The following is a 16,499-nucleotide window of genomic DNA, read 5'->3' on the forward strand; positions in this document are numbered from 1 at the left end:
TCAGCCAATCCCACGTTTGAAGTCATTTCCCTCAATATCCTTCCCTTTCCAGGTACTAATCCTAAATAAGTTAAGACTATCATGGATTCAAGGGACAGAATAGGGATTCAAGGGACAAAACTATCCCAACTGTCTGGGAAATTTGTTGGCTCGTGGTAATGGAAAGGATCAGGGAGTCTGGCTTCAGGTATGGCTCTATCCAGGAGCTCAACCAATATTGCCAGAACTGTCTCTCCGACTTTCACCTGTACATCCTGGTGTAGACTGGCTTCAGTCTGCAGACTGTTCTTCCAGACAACTTCACAAGGTGGCTGTGGGTAAGATGAGGTCCTGCATACAGCTGATGATCCCAGAGAAAGAATGAGACCTTCCAATGTCATGTCCTCAGACCTACTTATTGTGGCCAGGGGATGGAGTTGTCTGATTGGTAAGCTTAGATCGAATATTACTGGGGGGGGGGGGGGGCTGTGTTAGACTGGAGTAGTGGGGAAGGATCCACAAAGAGAAACCAAGGTTCTGACTGAGATACTTAGCAGACAGAAACAACAGCTGTCATTACGAGTGTTATTTGTTACGGGATCTTCCGGGAGGCGACGGGGTGAGGCACCAGTGACATAATCCAATTTCGGTCTCAAACCTCTCAGATCTTCTGTGGGCTTTCCTGCAGAAACGTGGAGAGCAAGCTTCAGACCATAAGGTCAGCACAGATCTAGAAGGTTCACGACAGGAGAGAGAAGACTCCTGGAGGCCTGATGTACTTGAGGTTGTCTTCAAGGGTAGGTGGTGTCAAAATTAACCGGCCAACGACCATCAGAAATACACCTGTCATAAAAAAAAAAAAAAAAAAAAAAATTTTTTTTTAGCTTGCTCCAGCAGGAAAGATCACATAATAGGAACCATGGGGTGCCTCCATAAGAGGGTGTTGTGGGACAGGAGGGCATCTTATGGGATGCAGGCATGTGCTCGGTAGTTTTAAAGACAGCTGAAGACTGTAGAGGCCAAGTCTAAGTTGGTGCTAGCAGGGAGCGGATTGGTGCCTGGGTATTTTGATGATTTTTATCTCAGCAGTGGAAGAATGGACGCGGGGCTATCGCTGGTAAGAAGCAGTGGTCACTTGCGTTGGTCGGGAGAGAAGGGTGTGTATTCATTTTTGTGGTTGCAGCGTGTCCTTGTCTCTGGCTTGGTTCAGACATGGTCACAGAGCGGCCTTGTGTGATCATTGTTTATATTCTGTGACTGTTGTTTATGTTCAGTTAAGAACATCACGGCCCAGCTGCCAGCTGCCAGGGCTGTTTTTCACTCCCTCTTCGCGGGGATCTGTGTCTCCAGGTAAAGTCTGCCCAGAGTCCTTCCCAGCTCTGGCCTAGGCTTCTCCAGAGATCATCGTCACTCCAGTGGGCATCAGACACAGGGAGTCCACACCAGTGACAGCAGTGAGTGACCCATCAGCCGGGTAGGAGGAAAACACTCAGGGACAGCGTTCCCAGCCCTTTTCCTGGCAGAATCTTAAAGGGAGACGCTGGGCTGGGCAAAGATTAACAACTTTGTAAATTGCAGGGCTTCTCCGAGTCTTGGCTGTGTTTCTGTGCAGTGCCAGTCGGCCAGGGAAACAAGGTTTGGTGCCTTTTGGACAAAGATAGAGTCAGACACATGGGCAGGAGGCAGAGACAGAGACAGAGGAGGACAGAAAGAGAGACGGAGGGGCAGAGGCAGAAAAAAGTGGCAGGAACGGAGGCAAAGAGATTGAAACAGACGCAGGAGGAGAGGGACAGAGACACAGAAAGGAACAGAGCTAGGCGCGGAGAGGGGAACAGGGATGGAAAGAGAGACAGGCGAGAGACAGACACAGGGGCTGAGGCAGGCGAGGGCAGAGAGGGACCCCGAGAGGCTGAGACGCGGGGCCGGGCCGGGCCGGGGCGAGGGCAGCGCGGGAGGGCGCGGCGCAGACAAAGGCGCGGCCGCGCGGCCGGGGCGGCCGGGCCGGGACAAAGGCTGGCCCGGGGGGCGGGGGCAGCGATGGCGACGGCCGCGGCGGGCGCGGGCGAACTACAAGTCCCAGCAGCTCCCGCTGCGGCCCTCGGCCGGCCCCTCTCGCTCCCCAGGAGCGCCTGGCGGGGCCGCTGGGCCGAGGGGGCCGCCGGCGGGGCTGGCGGGCGGGGGGCTTCCTGCGGGCCCCGGGGGCGCGGCGGGCCGGGCAGGGGCGAGGGGCGCCGGGTGAGTGTCCCCGCGAGCGGGCCGGGCGGGCGGGGGCCGGGGTCGCGGCCGGGGCGGGGGCGGGCGCGGGGCGCGGCCCGGGGCGACCTCTGTCCGCCTTCCCCCCAACCTCCGCTCGCGCGCGCCGCCCGCCCCGCCCGGGAGAGCGGGGTCGCGGGCGTGAGGGGAGGGGGTCCCCGCGGCCCGCGGGCCTAGCGCGCCCTTTCCGCCGCCGCGTCCCCGGGGGAGGGCCCAGCCGGAGCTGGGCGCCTGAAATCGGGAGGTATGGGGGGGGGGGGGGCACCGTCAGCTGTGGGGTCGGGAGCTCAGGACGCCCCTTCCCCTGGAGGCGATCCAGACCCCCTCCATCCCAGGAACCGTGGAGGACGTCTAAGTATTGTTCTCCCCACCCTCCAGCCTGAGGTCGGGAGTTCAGGAGGCCCTTCCTCAAGAGAGGGATCCAGGGGTTCCCTCTGACCCCCTGGAGCCCCGTTATTGTTCCCCCTACTCTTCAGTCTTGGGGGCCAGAGTTCTGGAAGCCCCTTCGCAGGAGGTCATCCAAGGGTCCACCTGTCCCCCCCCCCCAGGAACTCAGAATGCCCCCCCCCCCCTTCCAGCTAAGAGATGGGAATTTGGGAGGGCCCTTCCTCAGGAGGCAATCTAAAGGTCCCCCTGTGCCCCAGGAACCCAGAAGGGGACCCAGGCATTGTTCCCCACCCCCTCCAAATGTGGTGTCTGGGTTCAGGAGGTGATCTAAGAACTCCACCCTCTTGCTTAGCCACTTCCAGCTGTGGGGTTGTGGCCAGGATCAGATCTATTTGTCGTTTGCTCCCCAACCCCCACCCATGGAGTGGGTAGCTCCAGACCGCCTCCCCATCAGGTAATCCTGAGCTCCCTGTGCTCCCCAGAAGGGGTCCCAGCTATTGTTTCTAGACCTTGTTCCCAACCACCAGGCATGGGGCTGGATGGAATTCAGGATCTTTTCTCCAGGAGAGGATAAAAGGGTCCTGACACCCGTTGCCATATCTCAGCCATTGGCTCAGTTACTCAGGAATTCCCCTTTTCTAGGAGATGACCCAAGACCGCCCCCCCAGTAACCTAAGAGGAGCCCCAGGTATTATTTTTGCACCTCCCCCCCCACCCCCCCGCTAGGGGTTAGAATTCAGGATTTCTATCCAGTTGGGCAGACAGGTATACCAACACCTGTCCCTGCTTTCCTGGCTATGGGGTCCATGGGTCTCCCTGCATCCCACTGGGTCCTACAGTATTTCCCCCACCCTCTCTAGCTTTAGGAACTTGGCATTCGGGTACACAAGGGTCTTGACTGTTACTCCCACCCCGGAACTGTGAGGTCTGGCACTCAGGTCGTCTCTTCCCCAGCAAGCAAGCCAGAGGTGCCCCTGCCCTCCCCCAGTGACCCAAGATGAGTACCAGATGCTTTTTGCCCCCCACTCACCCCCCACGTACAAGCTTCAGAGCTCACGATGCTCCTCTCTGCGAGGCAAGCCCGAGGTTTCAGGGGAAACCCCAAATATGCCCTGCCCGATGATGGAACTGGGATTCAGGCCGTGTACTAGGAGCAAGCACAGGAACCCAGGGACTTATCCCTCTTTCCCGTGAGGGGACTCCAGCCAAGGGGGTAGGAAGCCTGGATTCTCTCTCCTCCACAGGACCCAAGCTTCCCACGGGAGGAGGAGCCCAAGATGCAGAGAGGGGCAGAGCCCTGGAACTGGGTACTGGAGACCTCTAGTGCCGGGTCCCATGACTTCCGTCCAGGTGTGGTGCTGAGAAGGGAAGCCCCGCCCCACCCCCATGTCCCACCAGGGTCCCTCTTCTCCCTGCCCTGTCTGGGGCTTGCCACAAGTCTCCCTGCAGTCTGAGACAAGAGAAGGATCCATGTGTGTGTGCAGGGATGGGTTGTGGGGCACGGCCCCCTCTCACTTCCCTGCGCAGACTCCAAGAGAGACCCCCTGTTCTCCAGCACCTACCTCCACCCACCCTCTGTCCTCACCCCTGCAGATCCGGCCCTAGAAGCAGCCAACATTTCCACACCAGGGATGCGGCGCTCGGTCCTGGTCAGGAATCCAGGCCACAAAGGCCCAAGGCCCGCTTATGACGAGCTTGACTCTGACTCCGAGGACCTGGACCCCAACCCTGAAGAGCTGGACCCAGAGCCCGACCCAGAAGACCTCAACACTGTCTCCGAAGATGTGGACCCCAGCTATGAAGATCTGGAGCCCGTCTCTGAAGATCTGGACCCCGATACTGAAGCTCCGAGCTCCGTCTCGGGGACCCGTGACTCGGATCCCCAAGATCTCGACCCCATGTCCTCAAGTTTCGACCTGGATCCAGACGTCATCGGCCCTGTCCCCCTGGTTCTTGACCCCAACAGCGACACCCTCAGCCCCACCGAAGCCCCAGACCTGGACCCCCTCTCATCTAGCCTCACTGCCACTCCCGAGGTCCTGGCCGCCAGCCCCGCGGCGCTTCCTGCGCCTGCCAGCCCTCCCCGGCCCTTCTCCTGCCCCGATTGCGGGCGAGCCTTCCGCCGCAGCTCGGGGCTGAGCCAGCACCGCCGCACCCACAGCGGCGAGAAGCCCTACCGCTGCCCCGACTGCGGCAAGTCGTTCAGCCACGGCGCCACGCTGGCCCAGCACCGGGGCATCCACACGGGCGCGCGGCCCTACCAGTGCGCGGCCTGCGGCAAGGCCTTCGGCTGGCGCTCCACGCTGCTGAAGCACCGCAGCAGCCACAGCGGCGAGAAGCCGCACCACTGCCCCGTGTGCGGCAAGGCCTTCGGGCACGGCTCGCTGCTGGCGCAGCACCTGCGCACGCACGGCGGCCCGCGGCCGCACAAGTGCCCCGTGTGCGCCAAGGGCTTCGGGCAGGGCTCTGCGCTGCTGAAGCACCTGCGCACGCACACGGGCGAGCGGCCGTACCCGTGCCCGCAGTGCGGCAAAGCCTTCGGCCAGAGCTCGGCGCTGCTGCAGCACCAGCGCACGCACACGGCGGAGCGCCCGTACCGCTGTCCCCACTGCGGCAAGGCGTTCGGCCAGAGCTCCAACCTGCAGCACCACCTGCGCATCCACACGGGCGAGCGGCCCTACGCCTGCCCCCACTGCTCCAAGGCCTTCGGGCAGAGCTCCGCGCTGCTGCAGCACCTGCACGTGCATTCCGGAGAGCGCCCCTACCGCTGCCAGCTCTGCGGCAAGGCCTTCGGCCAGGCTTCCAGCCTCACCAAGCACAAGCGCGTGCACGAGGGCGCCGCCGCGGCCGCGGCCGCGGCCGCCGCCGCAGGCCTGGGCCTCAGTCCTGCTTCGATGCTGCGGCCCGGGCAGGTCTCCCTCCTGGGGCCCGATGCTGTGTCTGTTCTCGGCTCCGGCCTGGGCCTCAGCCCTGGCCCCAGCTCTGGCCTTGGCTCTGGCCCTGGCTCCGAGCCGGGCTCCCTCCCTAATCCCAGCCCCAAAGCTGTCTCTGGCTCCGAATCTACCCCCACCCCTGATTCTATCGAAGCTTCTGACCCTAAGCCTGGTCGCGACGCAGATCCCGACCTTGTGGCCAGCCCTGACCACGGATCTGGCCCCAGCCCCGACCAAGATCCTGGGCCCAGCTCCGACTCCAACCCCGAGTCTCATCCCGAACCCTGCTCCCCCACCCATGACACTGTCAGCCCAGCCCTCCCTACTGGCGAGAGTCCTGAGTGGGTGCGGGAGCAAGGGGCGCTGCTGGGCCCCGACGGCTGAAGTGGACGCCGATGCTCCCGGGGGCCTGGGGAAGTTGTGTGTCGTGCAGTTTAGTAAAATCCTCGCACTGCCTCCTGGCTCTGTGTTGTGGTTTGCCTGTTTCTCTTTTTCCACTAAGGCACAGCCCTTTCCTCGGGAGATGGGGGAGGGTGTGGCCCGTGCCAGCCACAGCTGGAACCCCAATGTCCTGGCTCCCTGCCCCTAATCCTCCAGGCTTCCCCGTTCCCCCACAAGGTCTCACACTGGCCCACCGTAGTTACCACTCTGCTCCCCAAGAGCACCCTAGCCACCCTAGTCAAGGGCAGACTTCCTTGGCGGGTGGTCTGAACAGGATCCCTTCCTTCCCTCTGGCTTTTCTCTGAGTGGTGGAATTTCTGGCATGTTGACAGTCTAGAAGGCTGATAATGGAGGCCGATAGGAGACCTTGCCGGCAGCCCTATCCCATGTGTTCTGTGTTCGCACAGCCTACCCCACGCCCTTCACAGCCCATGTTCTAGGTACAGCACTGGACAGAAGAGGCGCTCATTTATGTGTTCAGCCAAAATCTGTTGCTTCCTGGAGCCTCAACAGAGAGCAAGATAAGCACGGCCTTGGCCTTCACAGAACTCACAGATGCCAATTTCAGAAAGCTTTGAAAAGCAGTTACTGGGGGGACTGCTTTCCTGAGGAGGGATTCTAGAATCCCAATAACCCACTAATTTAATTGTCAGTGCTGGTTGCCCGGCCTTGCTCTGCACCCTTGCAGTTTATGCTCTCGCATTTTCTCTTTTAACTCCACAGCTTCACCAGACAGGTAACTATGACTAAATAGCCCCATTTTGCAAACAAGCAACCAGACACGTGGAGTTTAAGGGACCCTTTGGCGGATGTAGAAGTAAGTGGCAGTTGGCAGGGCCTAGATTTAATCCAAACTGTCTGTCCGCCAGAGCCTGAGTTCTTAACCAGCGTGTTTCAAAGCAAGAGTGTGCAAAGGCCCCGGGGCTGTTGAGTGATGAGCTAGGGGAGATTGGGGCCAGAGCAGAGGGCCCTGGCAGACTGAGGCGGGAGTTTGCTTGTTATCCTAGAGCAACGGGAAGACGTCGACAGGTGTGGCAGAAGACTCAACAGGAGTTACTCTTCCAAAATGCTTTCCGGCTGCCGCCTGGACAGTGCAGGGGGCAGGAGTGGGAGCCTCAGGTTAGGAAGGAGGTGGCTGCAGTGGTCCAGGCCAGGAATGATGAGGGACTCTCGGCTGACGGCCATAGGAGTGGGGATAAGTGGTCCTATTTAGGACACAATTAGGAAATGACATAGATTTGCCGACAGTTCAGATGAGAGGAGCGGAAGCCGAGATGCGAGTAAGCATGAGGTTTCTGCCAGGCCAGAGAAGCAGCCATGAGACAGGACGGACGATCATCCTCGGACTCTGGGGAGGGTAAGGGGTCAAGCCTTGAACTTGGAACCCTAGAATCCGGCACCGGACGGAGGCGCGGCAAGGAGCCAGGACGGAACCAGCCCTACTTTGGCATTCTCACAGCCAGCCCATCCCCCAGCACCTTCAGGGACCGTCGGCGTTAGGGCCTCAAGACCGCCCTCCGCCCCGCAAGTCGCCAGCCGAGGACAACGCATGCGTGCTGCGGCCGCAGCGATTGTCGTGGCGCAGGGGGTGGGACAGGATCCGGTCACGTGCTTCCAGTGGTTAGGGGGGGCGCGGCGCCGCTCCGATCACGTGACCGCGGCTCGAGTCAGCTGACGCGAGAGGGTTTGAAGCTGCACCGCGAGGGAGCGAGGCCGCAGTGGCAGCGGCGGGCGCTCGGACCCCGGCTGCCCCGCCGCGCCCGCCGGCGTCCGGCGCTCCCCGTCCTGGCATGGCAGCCCCCGTGGGCCGGCGCGGCTCAGGTGAGGGCGCGCGGCCCCGCGGGCCTCCGAACGCGGGCGGCGGGCGGCGGGCGGGCGGCCAGCTTCCCCGACCTCGGGCGGCTGAGCTCCCGGTTTCCCCTTGCCTAAACTCCGGTGCTGACCTCTCAGCTTCCCGGGGGTGGAGATAAGGACAGATGGCTCCTAGCACCTGGGCCACAGGTGGGCACCAGCTCCTCCGACCTCGGAGTGGCGGGACTGCCGAGTGCTCTTCCTGGACCCACGTTGTGCTCAGAGTCCCTAAACTCAGGCAGCGGGTGGGCCGCCAGCTTCGCCAGCTCGCGCCGGGGAGGTTTCCAGGGTTTGCGTTCTGCTTTGCTCAGCTTTGCTGGAACTCTCAGCGGGCACCAGCTTCTCCAAACCTCACGTGAAACTCCCAGGATTCCCTTCCCCAATCCAGGAGGCAACGCTCAGCTTCTCTAAACTCAGATAGTGAGCTGGCGGGGGGGGGGGGGGGGGGGATTGCCTCCTTGACCTTGGCACTTAACTCGATGTTATAAGTCCAAACCCATGGAAGCTCAGCTTCCTTGAACTCAGGAGGTGGCTGCCCAGCCTCCAGTATTTTCAGTCTCTGCTTCTTAATGCGGGGGGTGGGGCTGGAGGAGGACCCTTTGTGTTGGTCTTTCAGCTGTCCCTGCTGGTAGGATCTGGGGTGGGTTAACTGTGATCCCAGCTAGGGAGGCGGGCCTGCCCTCTGGCTTCCCATCCAGCTGTCTTGTAAACAACTCCACAACAGCATCCCAGCTCCAAGGGGACCAGCCACGAGCTGGCCCTCCCTGCACGACAGGTTCTGACGGTGCCACATTAGGGGTGTGGGTGTGGGGGGCTGTCAGGGATGCTCCTGGGCTGCTGTGACCAGCTGTGACCCCAGCAGGTGATGAAACCTTGGACTTTCCTCTTGGGCTGATCAGGAGTGAAGGGAACGAGTAATGCTTAGAATAGTCCCTGTTTGCTGAAGAATTACTAAGATTCTAGAGCTGAACCGAGGCTTTTGTCTTGTCTGTCTTCATTCTCAGAACACCTGCCAGAATTTCAGCCTCAGGGTAGACTCTTTTTTTTTTTTTTTTTTTAATTTCCACTTTTCAAATGAGGACACAGAGGTTTTAAAAGATGTCCAGGATCCCCCAACTGGGAAGTGGCAGGTCTGGGATTTGTTTCTAGGGCTGTGTGATTTCCAGAAGTTGGGACCCTTAATGAAGACGCTATATTAGCTCACGAACTGACGCACAAATGGCATAACGACACCCACTGGGGTACAGTGAGTCTTGAGCAAATGTGCTCTGTTATTGTCGATCTCTCCTTCTTCAGGCCTGTGGCTTGTGAGAGTGTCAGCTGGGTGGGCCAGGTCACCATGAGCGATGAGCAGAAGGGCCCTTCTTTGGGTGTTTGACCAGAAAAAACGGGAAGGGGTGCCTGGGTGGCTCAGTCAGTTGAGTTTCCAGCTCTTCATTTCGGCTCAGGTCGTGATCCGAGGATCATGGGATTGAACGTTGCACTGAGTATCGAGCCTGTTTGAAGATTCTCTGTCTCCCTCTGTCCCTCCCCCGCTCATGCTTGCTCTTCTTCTCTTTAAAAAAAAAAAGAAAGAAAGAAAAAACTGGAATGTAGCTGAGCTCCATGCTCCCACCTGCGGGCTGGAGTTGATATAAGCCCTGGAGGCTTGAGTGCCCTGTGAGAAGCCAGTGGAAGCCATTCGTGCTTTCCCCACAAACCAACAACTAGAACGAGGATGGGATATTCAGACACTCTTACCACGCACCAGCCCCTGTGGTCGATGCTTTGTGAGCATCAGACCTTCAGCTTCCCGGTGAGGGATATTACTGCCCCATTTTGCAGAGGAGGAAGCTGAGGCTCAGAGGCCGGGTGCCCTGCCCCAGCCAGTGAGCAACAGGGTCACGCATCAGCTCAGGCCCTTTTGAGCCCCAAATTGGAATTAGTAGCCTCTGAGCGCTATTGCTGTGTGTATCCGTAAAACGTTGCCGAATTTCTGGGTTTTCTTCGATGAGAGTTCTTTTCTTGGCTGGAGCAGGGGACCTGTCTCCCCTGTTGCCAGGTGATCCCCACTGCCCTCTCCCTTTCCCTCAGAGACGGAGCGCCTCCTGACACCCAGTCCTGGGTATGGCACCCGGGCCGGGGCTTCCCCCGTCCCTCCGGAAGAGGAGGACCTGCGTCGCCGCCTCAAGTACTTTTTCATGAGTCCCTGTGACAAATTCCGGGCCAAGGGTCGCAAGCCCTTCAAGCTGATGCTGCAAGTCGTGAAGATCTTGGTGGTCACTGTGCAGGTGAGTCGTGCAGGGGCCCCAGCAGAACCCAGCTGTGGCCGCCGCCGTTCTTTTTTTTATTTTATTTATTTTATTTTTTTTTTCAACGTTTTTTAATTTATTTTTGGGACAGAGAGAGACAGAGCATGAACGGGGGAGGGGCAGAGAGAGAGGGAGACACAGAATCGGAAACAGGCTCCAGGCTCCGAGCCATCAGCCCAGAGCCCGACGCGGGGCTCGAACTCACGAACCGTGAGATCGTGACCTGGCTGAAGTCGGACGCTTAACCGACTGCGCCACCCAGGCGCCCCGCCTCCGTTCTTGAAGGAGAGTCCTGGAGTCAGAGCCTAGTCCTGATGCTGCAGCAACGTAAGGACAGTGACAATGGCAGTGATCAGTCACAAAGCTCTCCCAGGTCTGTGTGGGAACAGCTCCTGGTAAACTCACAAATGCCCTTGGAGGTCCTGGCAACTCTTATTGTCACCCTTTTACAGATGAGGCAGCCAGGGCCCAGAGAGGTGAAGGGATTTGTCCAAAATCACAGAGCAACCAACATGGGGAGCTGGCACTTGAACCCAGGCAGCCTGGTGCCTCAAAGAGAACGGACCCGGTGGCTTAACAGATAGATACTGCTGCCATCCCAGGCCCCATGGTGGGCTTTGGGGACCCCAAGACGAATCAGACCGAGCCCCTGCCCTAAGGAGCTCTTGGCCTGGTGCTGTGATTCGGGGCGTATTACCACACTTCTGATTTCTTTTCGGTACAAGGGCCCATCGGTGGTACTTACCCTGTAGATTTGGGCTCAGCACAGAACCCGGCACCTGCTAAACATTTAATGAACGTTGATCTCGGGCATGAGATGTACGAACACCTGCTGTGTGCTGCTCACCGGGGATTTCTGGTGGGCCTTCCTCCACTCGTGCCCTGGGGGAGGCCCCATCCCAGTTTTGTCGACGCCTGCTCCCTCCACCAGCTCATCCTGTTCGGGCTCAGCAACCAGCTGGCAGTGACCTTCCGGGAGGAGAACACCATTGCCTTCCGGCACCTCTTCCTCCTGGGCTACTCTGATGGGGCGGATGATACCTTGGCAGCCTACACGCGGGAGCAGCTCTACCAGGCCATCTTCCACACCGTGGACCAGGTGCGGGGCCCCCCGGGGGGCGGCAGGCGAGGGGGCAGGCAGGGGAGAGCAGGCAGGGCTGACGGCTTCTCCCCTTCCCTGCCCGCAGTACCTGATGCTCCCCGATGTGTCGCTGGGCCGGTATGCCTACGTGCGGGGCGGAGGTGGCCCCTGGGCCAATGGCTCGGCCCTGGCCCTCTGCCAGCACTACTACCACCGCGGCCACGTGGACCCGGCCAACGACACCTTTGACATTGATCCGCTGGTTGTCACTGGTGAGCAGGCGGGGCGGACACAGCAGGCGGGGTAGCGCGGCTGCTGGGAGTCACATTCCGGTTCTGCCTCCCAGCCTTCTAGGAGATAGGGTTGTCCCGATCGATCGTGACTCGACGCTCGGGGTGTCCTCGGGGGAATGTTTGGCCCGCAGGAAAATGCACGCGTGGTGTCTTAATGTCATTGATCCACTAAACGTCTGGGGGCTCACTGAGGGCCAGGCCCTAGGGCCTGTGTCCGGAATGAGACACACTGGGCCCTGTCCTGGGGAGACAGTGGGGGAACAAAGGACAACCGTTAAGCTCATAGTGGGAAGTGAAGGAGGGAAGGGGGCTGTCGGGGACTCTGGGGAGACCTGCTTGTGCCTCTCCCGCCCCCAGTGTCCCTTCCCTGACTCCCTGTCCTCAGACTGCATCCGGGTGGACCCCCCTGAGAGACCCCTTGTGCCCCCCAGTGATGATCTCTCCCTCTCGGACGGCAGCGCCAGTTACAAGAACCTCACGCTCAAATTCCACAAGTACTGCCTGATGGAGGGGGCCTCCAGGGCTGGGCCGAGGGTGGGGGGAGGCAGGATGCCAGGCATCCTTGGCCGCCCCCTCACAGGCGGGGACAGAGGAAGGCCACGCTGATGCCCGTGTGCGAGCACTTCCTCTGCAAGCTGCAGAGTCAGCATTGGGGCAGGAGCACTGGTGGGGGCCGGGCGGTGGCAGGCGGGAGGAGCAGAGCCCCTCACCCTCACCCAGGCCTCCCCACCACCCCCCAGGCTGATCAACGTCACCATCCACTTCCAGCTGAAGACCATCAACCTCCAGAGCCTGATCAACAACGAAATTCCAGACTGCTACACCTTCAGTGTCCTGGTAAGCCCCAGGGTCCGGGACGAGGGTGTAGGGCCTGCCAGTAATAGGGATTGCCTGCAGGGCTTCTGAGCTCCGGGGCTGGGGCCCTTGGCCAAGGGCAGCGTGGGGGTGAGAAGGGGGATGGGGCTGGACAGACCGTCCATCGTGCGGATCTGGGAGCCTGGGTGTGTCAAGGTCCAGTCTGGCTCCTCCTGCCTTGCCGTGTTGCTACAGATCACTTTTGACAATAAGGCGCACAGCGGCCGTATCCCCATCAGCCTGGAGACCCAGGCCCACATCCAGGAGTGTAAGCACCCCAGCGTCTTCAGGCACGGTGAGCCCCCAAGCCCCACACCAGCTAGGACCGGGGGTCCTGACCTGCCTGGGGAGCCCACCAAGTCCCAGGCCAGCATGGACCCAGTTCCTGACTCGCCCAGGTCACCCGTGAGCTCACTGAGGAGCCACAACCAGTCCTGCAGCCTCCTAGGCCTGGCCTAGCCCCGTCCCTAGTCTCCCAAGTCCCTGAGCCACTCCTGGCTCTACCCAAGTCATCTCCTCACAGGAGACAACAGCTTCCGGCTCCTGTTTGACGTGGTCGTGATCCTCACCTGCTCCTTCTCCTTCCTGCTGTGTGCCCGCTCGCTGCTCCGTGGCTTTCTGCTGCAGAATGTGAGAGCTGCCTCCAGTGGCCTGCACATGTGCCCAAGCCGGCCTTGCCCAGCTCTGGGGCCATAAGGGCCAGGGGAGAGCGGGTCCCTTCCCTGGACAGGCTCTCACTCCTCCTACCTCCTGCAGGAGTTTGTTGGGTTCATGTGGCGGCAGCGGGGACGGGTCATCAGCCTGTGGGAGCGGCTGGAATTTGTCAACGGCTGGTACATCCTGCTGGTCACCAGCGATGTGCTCACTATCTCGGGTACCATCATGAAGATTGGCATCGAAGCCAAGGTGGGTCCTGCCTGGGCCCTGTTGTCCCCTTCCAGGTGCTGCTCCCCTAATACGCGTTCCCCCCCATCCTGCCTGCCCCCCCCCCCCCCCCCCCCCGCCAGAAGGGCCAGGCCAGATGGGGTTGACGCTGCTCTTGTCCCTAGAACCTGGCGAGCTACGATGTCTGCAGCATCCTCCTGGGCACCTCCACCTTGCTCGTCTGGGTCGGCGTCATCCGCTATCTGACCTTCTTCCATAAGTACAACGTAAGCCGCGTGTGTGCAGGCTGGACCCTCTAGACGGCAGCCATATGCTCCCCAGATCTCACTTCCCTCCCCCAGATAAATTCATACACGTATGGCAGGCAGCGGCCTCTCTAGGTGGCCTGTCATGAGCCTCTTCCCCATACCTGCCCGCCCCAGACGTCCGTGTCACTACACCTGAACCACAGCCACGTGAGCCCGCTGCTTTACACGCACCCAGCTGAGTCTGGTCGTGGGATAGCCTCAGGCCCCCTCGTTCCCACCCTGCCCCTTCTCAACCCCAACTTCTCAACTCCCGGCTTCTGTGGCGGCTCTGGCGTGACTTCAGCCGGGCCCTGCCCGCTTCACCGCCATTCGCAAGTCCCACCTGGGTTCCCACACCCTCATTGTGGCCCGCCCCCCCCCCCCCCCCCCCCCCCGCCATCTGCCTGCCACAGATTCTCATTGCCACGCTGCGGGTGGCCCTGCCCAGCGTCATGCGTTTCTGCTGCTGTGTGGCTGTCATCTACTTGGGCTATTGCTTCTGTGGCTGGATCGTGTTGGGGCCCTACCACGTGAAGGTAGGGGCTGTCCGGGGCGTGCTGCTCAGGATCCACAGTCCAGGGGTTCCTGTCACCCCTCTCTAAGCCCACTTCCTAAACCCTCTGACCCCTGGCTTATCGATTGTTAATGTGGGGGCACAGAATCACCCACCTTGGCCCCTGGTACCTTCCCGGGAGTTCTGCCCATTGTTCCCTCTGACCCCCGGTGACCCCACCCTGCCCCCGGCCCTGCCTGTGGCTGCCTCTGACGGCACGACCCCACCGCCCTGCTGGCAGTTTCGCTCGCTGTCCATGGTGTCCGAGTGCCTGTTCTCGCTCATCAACGGGGACGACATGTTCGTGACGTTCGCCGCGATGCAGGCCCAGCAGGGCCGCAGCAGCCTCGTCTGGCTGTTCTCCCAGCTCTACCTCTACTCCTTCATCAGCCTCTTCATCTACATGGTGCTGAGCCTTTTCATCGCGCTCATCACTGGTGCCTACGACACCATCAAGGTCAGCGCCGGCCCCCACGCCCTCCCCGCAGCCTGCCTCCAGTGGGGCCAGCCCGCACACACTCGCAGCCGTGTACCTGGGGCTCCAGGTCCCCTTAGTAGGGTCTCCGGGCACATGAGGCAGGGTGAGGGAGGAAGGGTCCAGGGGGAGAAGGTGGGAGACTCTGAGAAGCCAGAGAGAGGTGACTGGGGTGGTGGTGCCGATCGCAGCCGCCAGTCTTGGTTTCATCCGCGCGGGGTTCTGGCCAGGTAAGGTTTCCTGAGTCTGCTTTCACCAAGCGAGAGACCAGGCTGCAGAGTTTTAGTGACTTGCCTGAGGTCAGCTGCTAAGCGGCCAGGCTCAACCCAGGACTGAGGGATGCCGGAAGGCCCCGCTCCTAATTCTTCTGTAGGGTGGTCTGGGCGGGAGCTCTTTAAGTCCAGGGAGTGGCGGTCCTGCAGGTTGCGGGGGTCAGAGGAAAGGGGTCGGAGTAGAATGTGGGGGTGGCAGGTGGGCCAGACCCTGCGCTGGGTGGGTATCTAGGAAACGCAGTGTATACAGATTAGTCTGGACCAGTGGGCAGGGTGGTGACCAGCTGGTGAAAGGAACGAAGGCTACAGAGGGTCCCCTGGTCTAGACTGGTACTGGGGTGAGTCTGGGAAAGTTTCTAGAATGTGCTAATACTAATCTTAGCCACCTGTGACTACTTAAATTTTGACTTGAATCAAAGTGAATTCTACACTCAGTTCCTCACTCACATCTTTCGCATATCAAGTGCCCAAAAGCTAGCATGGCTGGTGACGACCAGGTTGGTCGGCACAGATAGCAAACCTTGCCATCATCTCAGAAACTTCTGGACTGACGACATGAGAGTTGAAGAGAGAGAGCACCCGGGAGAAGGAACAGCCAGAGCAAAGGCCCAGTAGCCAGAAAGGACTTGGGGAAGAGATGCTGATTCCTCTACCAGGTTGGGAGGGGGTGAAGGCTCTGCTGAAAGCAGATGTGCACCCCCCCCCCCCCCCACTGCAAACATGGATAAACCATCCCACAGACACACTCTGTCACCCAGGCCCGAGGAGCCCCTGTGGAGCTTGCTCTAGCGCCTAAACGTCACACGTGTGTATCAGCTTGGGACGTACAAGCCCAGACCTTGATCCCGCTGTGTGCACCCAACTCAGTAGTTGCGTGTCAAGCACCCAGATTGTGTCACGTGTGGTTCTGGGTGCTGGAGCACAGCAGAGGGCACCAACTGACTGAGATGCGGGGGCACGTATTTGGGAGGCCAGGGAAGGTCTCCGGGGGAAGCACACCATGAGGAAGGACAGGTGCAGGGGACCGTGAGTACAGAGTGAGAGTGCAAAGGGGTGGGGGTGGGGGGAGGCGGGGAAGCTTGGCTGGTGGAAGGAACCAGGAGGAGATCCAGTTGGCTGGCTGGCGAGGTGGTGGTGGGGAGGCCAGACATCAAAGGGGCCACCCCGCGTTTCCCCGCAGCACCCCGGAGGTGCTGGCGCGGAGGAGAGCGAGCTCCAGGCCTACATCGCGCAGTGCCAGGACAGCCCGACCTCCGGCAAGTTCCGTCGAGGGAGCGGCTCGGCCTGCAGCCTCCTCTGCTGCTGCGGCAGGTTCGTTCGAGTTGGGTATTGGGGGCTGCGGAGAGGGCGTGGGCCCGAGGGAACTGCTGCCTTCTGCCCCGCTGGCTGGCTGATACGGCTTCTCTTCCAGGGACGCCTCGGAGGAGCATTCGCTGCTGGTGAATTGATTCGGACCCGCTGCTGCTATTGGACATTAGCCCTCCGACTGCGGAGACTCACGCTTATTTATTTTTAGGGTTTGCTTTTAAAGGACCGGTTCCCTGCCGTGCCCTGAGGACCTGTGCCAATCGGCTCGGACACGGGTGGGACAGGGGTGGGTGGGTGTTAAATAAACGGGAAAATAAACTTGTTCTCGGTTCTAGTGGGAGGGGCATTCCCTGCG

At 60.4% G+C, this 16,499-nt stretch overlaps 2 protein-coding genes across 8 annotated transcripts; both read left to right on the plus strand.

Annotated features, from left to right (window-relative positions):
• Nucleotides 1-1,925: 1,925 nt before the first annotated feature.
• ZNF358 (zinc finger protein 358) lies at nucleotides 1,926-6,013 on the plus strand. 4 transcript variants are annotated; one of them, XM_058728859.1, is made up of 3 exons: nucleotides 1,926-2,214; nucleotides 3,864-3,969; nucleotides 4,213-6,013. In XM_058728859.1, exons 1-3 carry the CDS (start codon nucleotides 2,017-2,019, stop codon nucleotides 5,934-5,936), a joined length of 2,028 nt encoding a protein of 675 aa, XP_058584842.1. In that variant the 5' UTR covers nucleotides 1,926-2,016; the 3' UTR covers nucleotides 5,937-6,013. The 4 variants fall into 4 exon arrangements, with proteins under 4 accessions (XP_058584842.1, XP_058584844.1, XP_058584845.1 ...); XM_058728860.1 differs by lacking the exon at nucleotides 1,926-2,214 and adding an exon at nucleotides 3,024-3,073; XM_058728861.1 differs by lacking the exon at nucleotides 3,864-3,969 and having other exon boundaries at nucleotides 2,081-2,214.
• Nucleotides 6,014-7,653: 1,640 nt separating this feature from the next.
• MCOLN1 (mucolipin TRP cation channel 1) lies at nucleotides 7,654-16,439 on the plus strand. 4 transcript variants are annotated; one of them, XM_058728871.1, is made up of 14 exons: nucleotides 7,655-7,814; nucleotides 9,918-10,114; nucleotides 11,067-11,234; nucleotides 11,323-11,488; nucleotides 11,895-12,003; nucleotides 12,250-12,346; nucleotides 12,560-12,659; nucleotides 12,888-12,994; nucleotides 13,121-13,270; nucleotides 13,414-13,515; nucleotides 13,950-14,072; nucleotides 14,331-14,546; nucleotides 16,017-16,147; nucleotides 16,248-16,439. In XM_058728871.1, the coding sequence occupies exons 1-14, from the start codon at nucleotides 7,784-7,786 to the stop codon at nucleotides 16,282-16,284; spliced, it is 1,734 nt and encodes a 577-aa protein (XP_058584854.1). In that variant the 5' UTR covers nucleotides 7,655-7,783; the 3' UTR covers nucleotides 16,285-16,439. The 4 variants fall into 4 exon arrangements, with proteins under 4 accessions (XP_058584852.1, XP_058584854.1, XP_058584853.1 ...); XM_058728869.1 differs by lacking the exons at nucleotides 16,017-16,147; nucleotides 16,248-16,439 and having other exon boundaries at nucleotides 7,654-7,814; nucleotides 14,331-15,254; XM_058728870.1 differs by lacking the exons at nucleotides 7,655-7,814; nucleotides 16,017-16,147; nucleotides 16,248-16,439 and adding an exon at nucleotides 7,955-7,994 and having other exon boundaries at nucleotides 14,331-15,254.
• The last annotated feature ends 60 nt before the right edge of the window (nucleotides 16,440-16,499 follow it).

Source organism: Neofelis nebulosa, chromosome 4 (genome assembly GCF_028018385.1).
Source record: "Neofelis nebulosa isolate mNeoNeb1 chromosome 4, mNeoNeb1.pri, whole genome shotgun sequence".
NCBI lineage: Eukaryota > Metazoa > Chordata > Mammalia > Carnivora > Felidae > Neofelis > Neofelis nebulosa.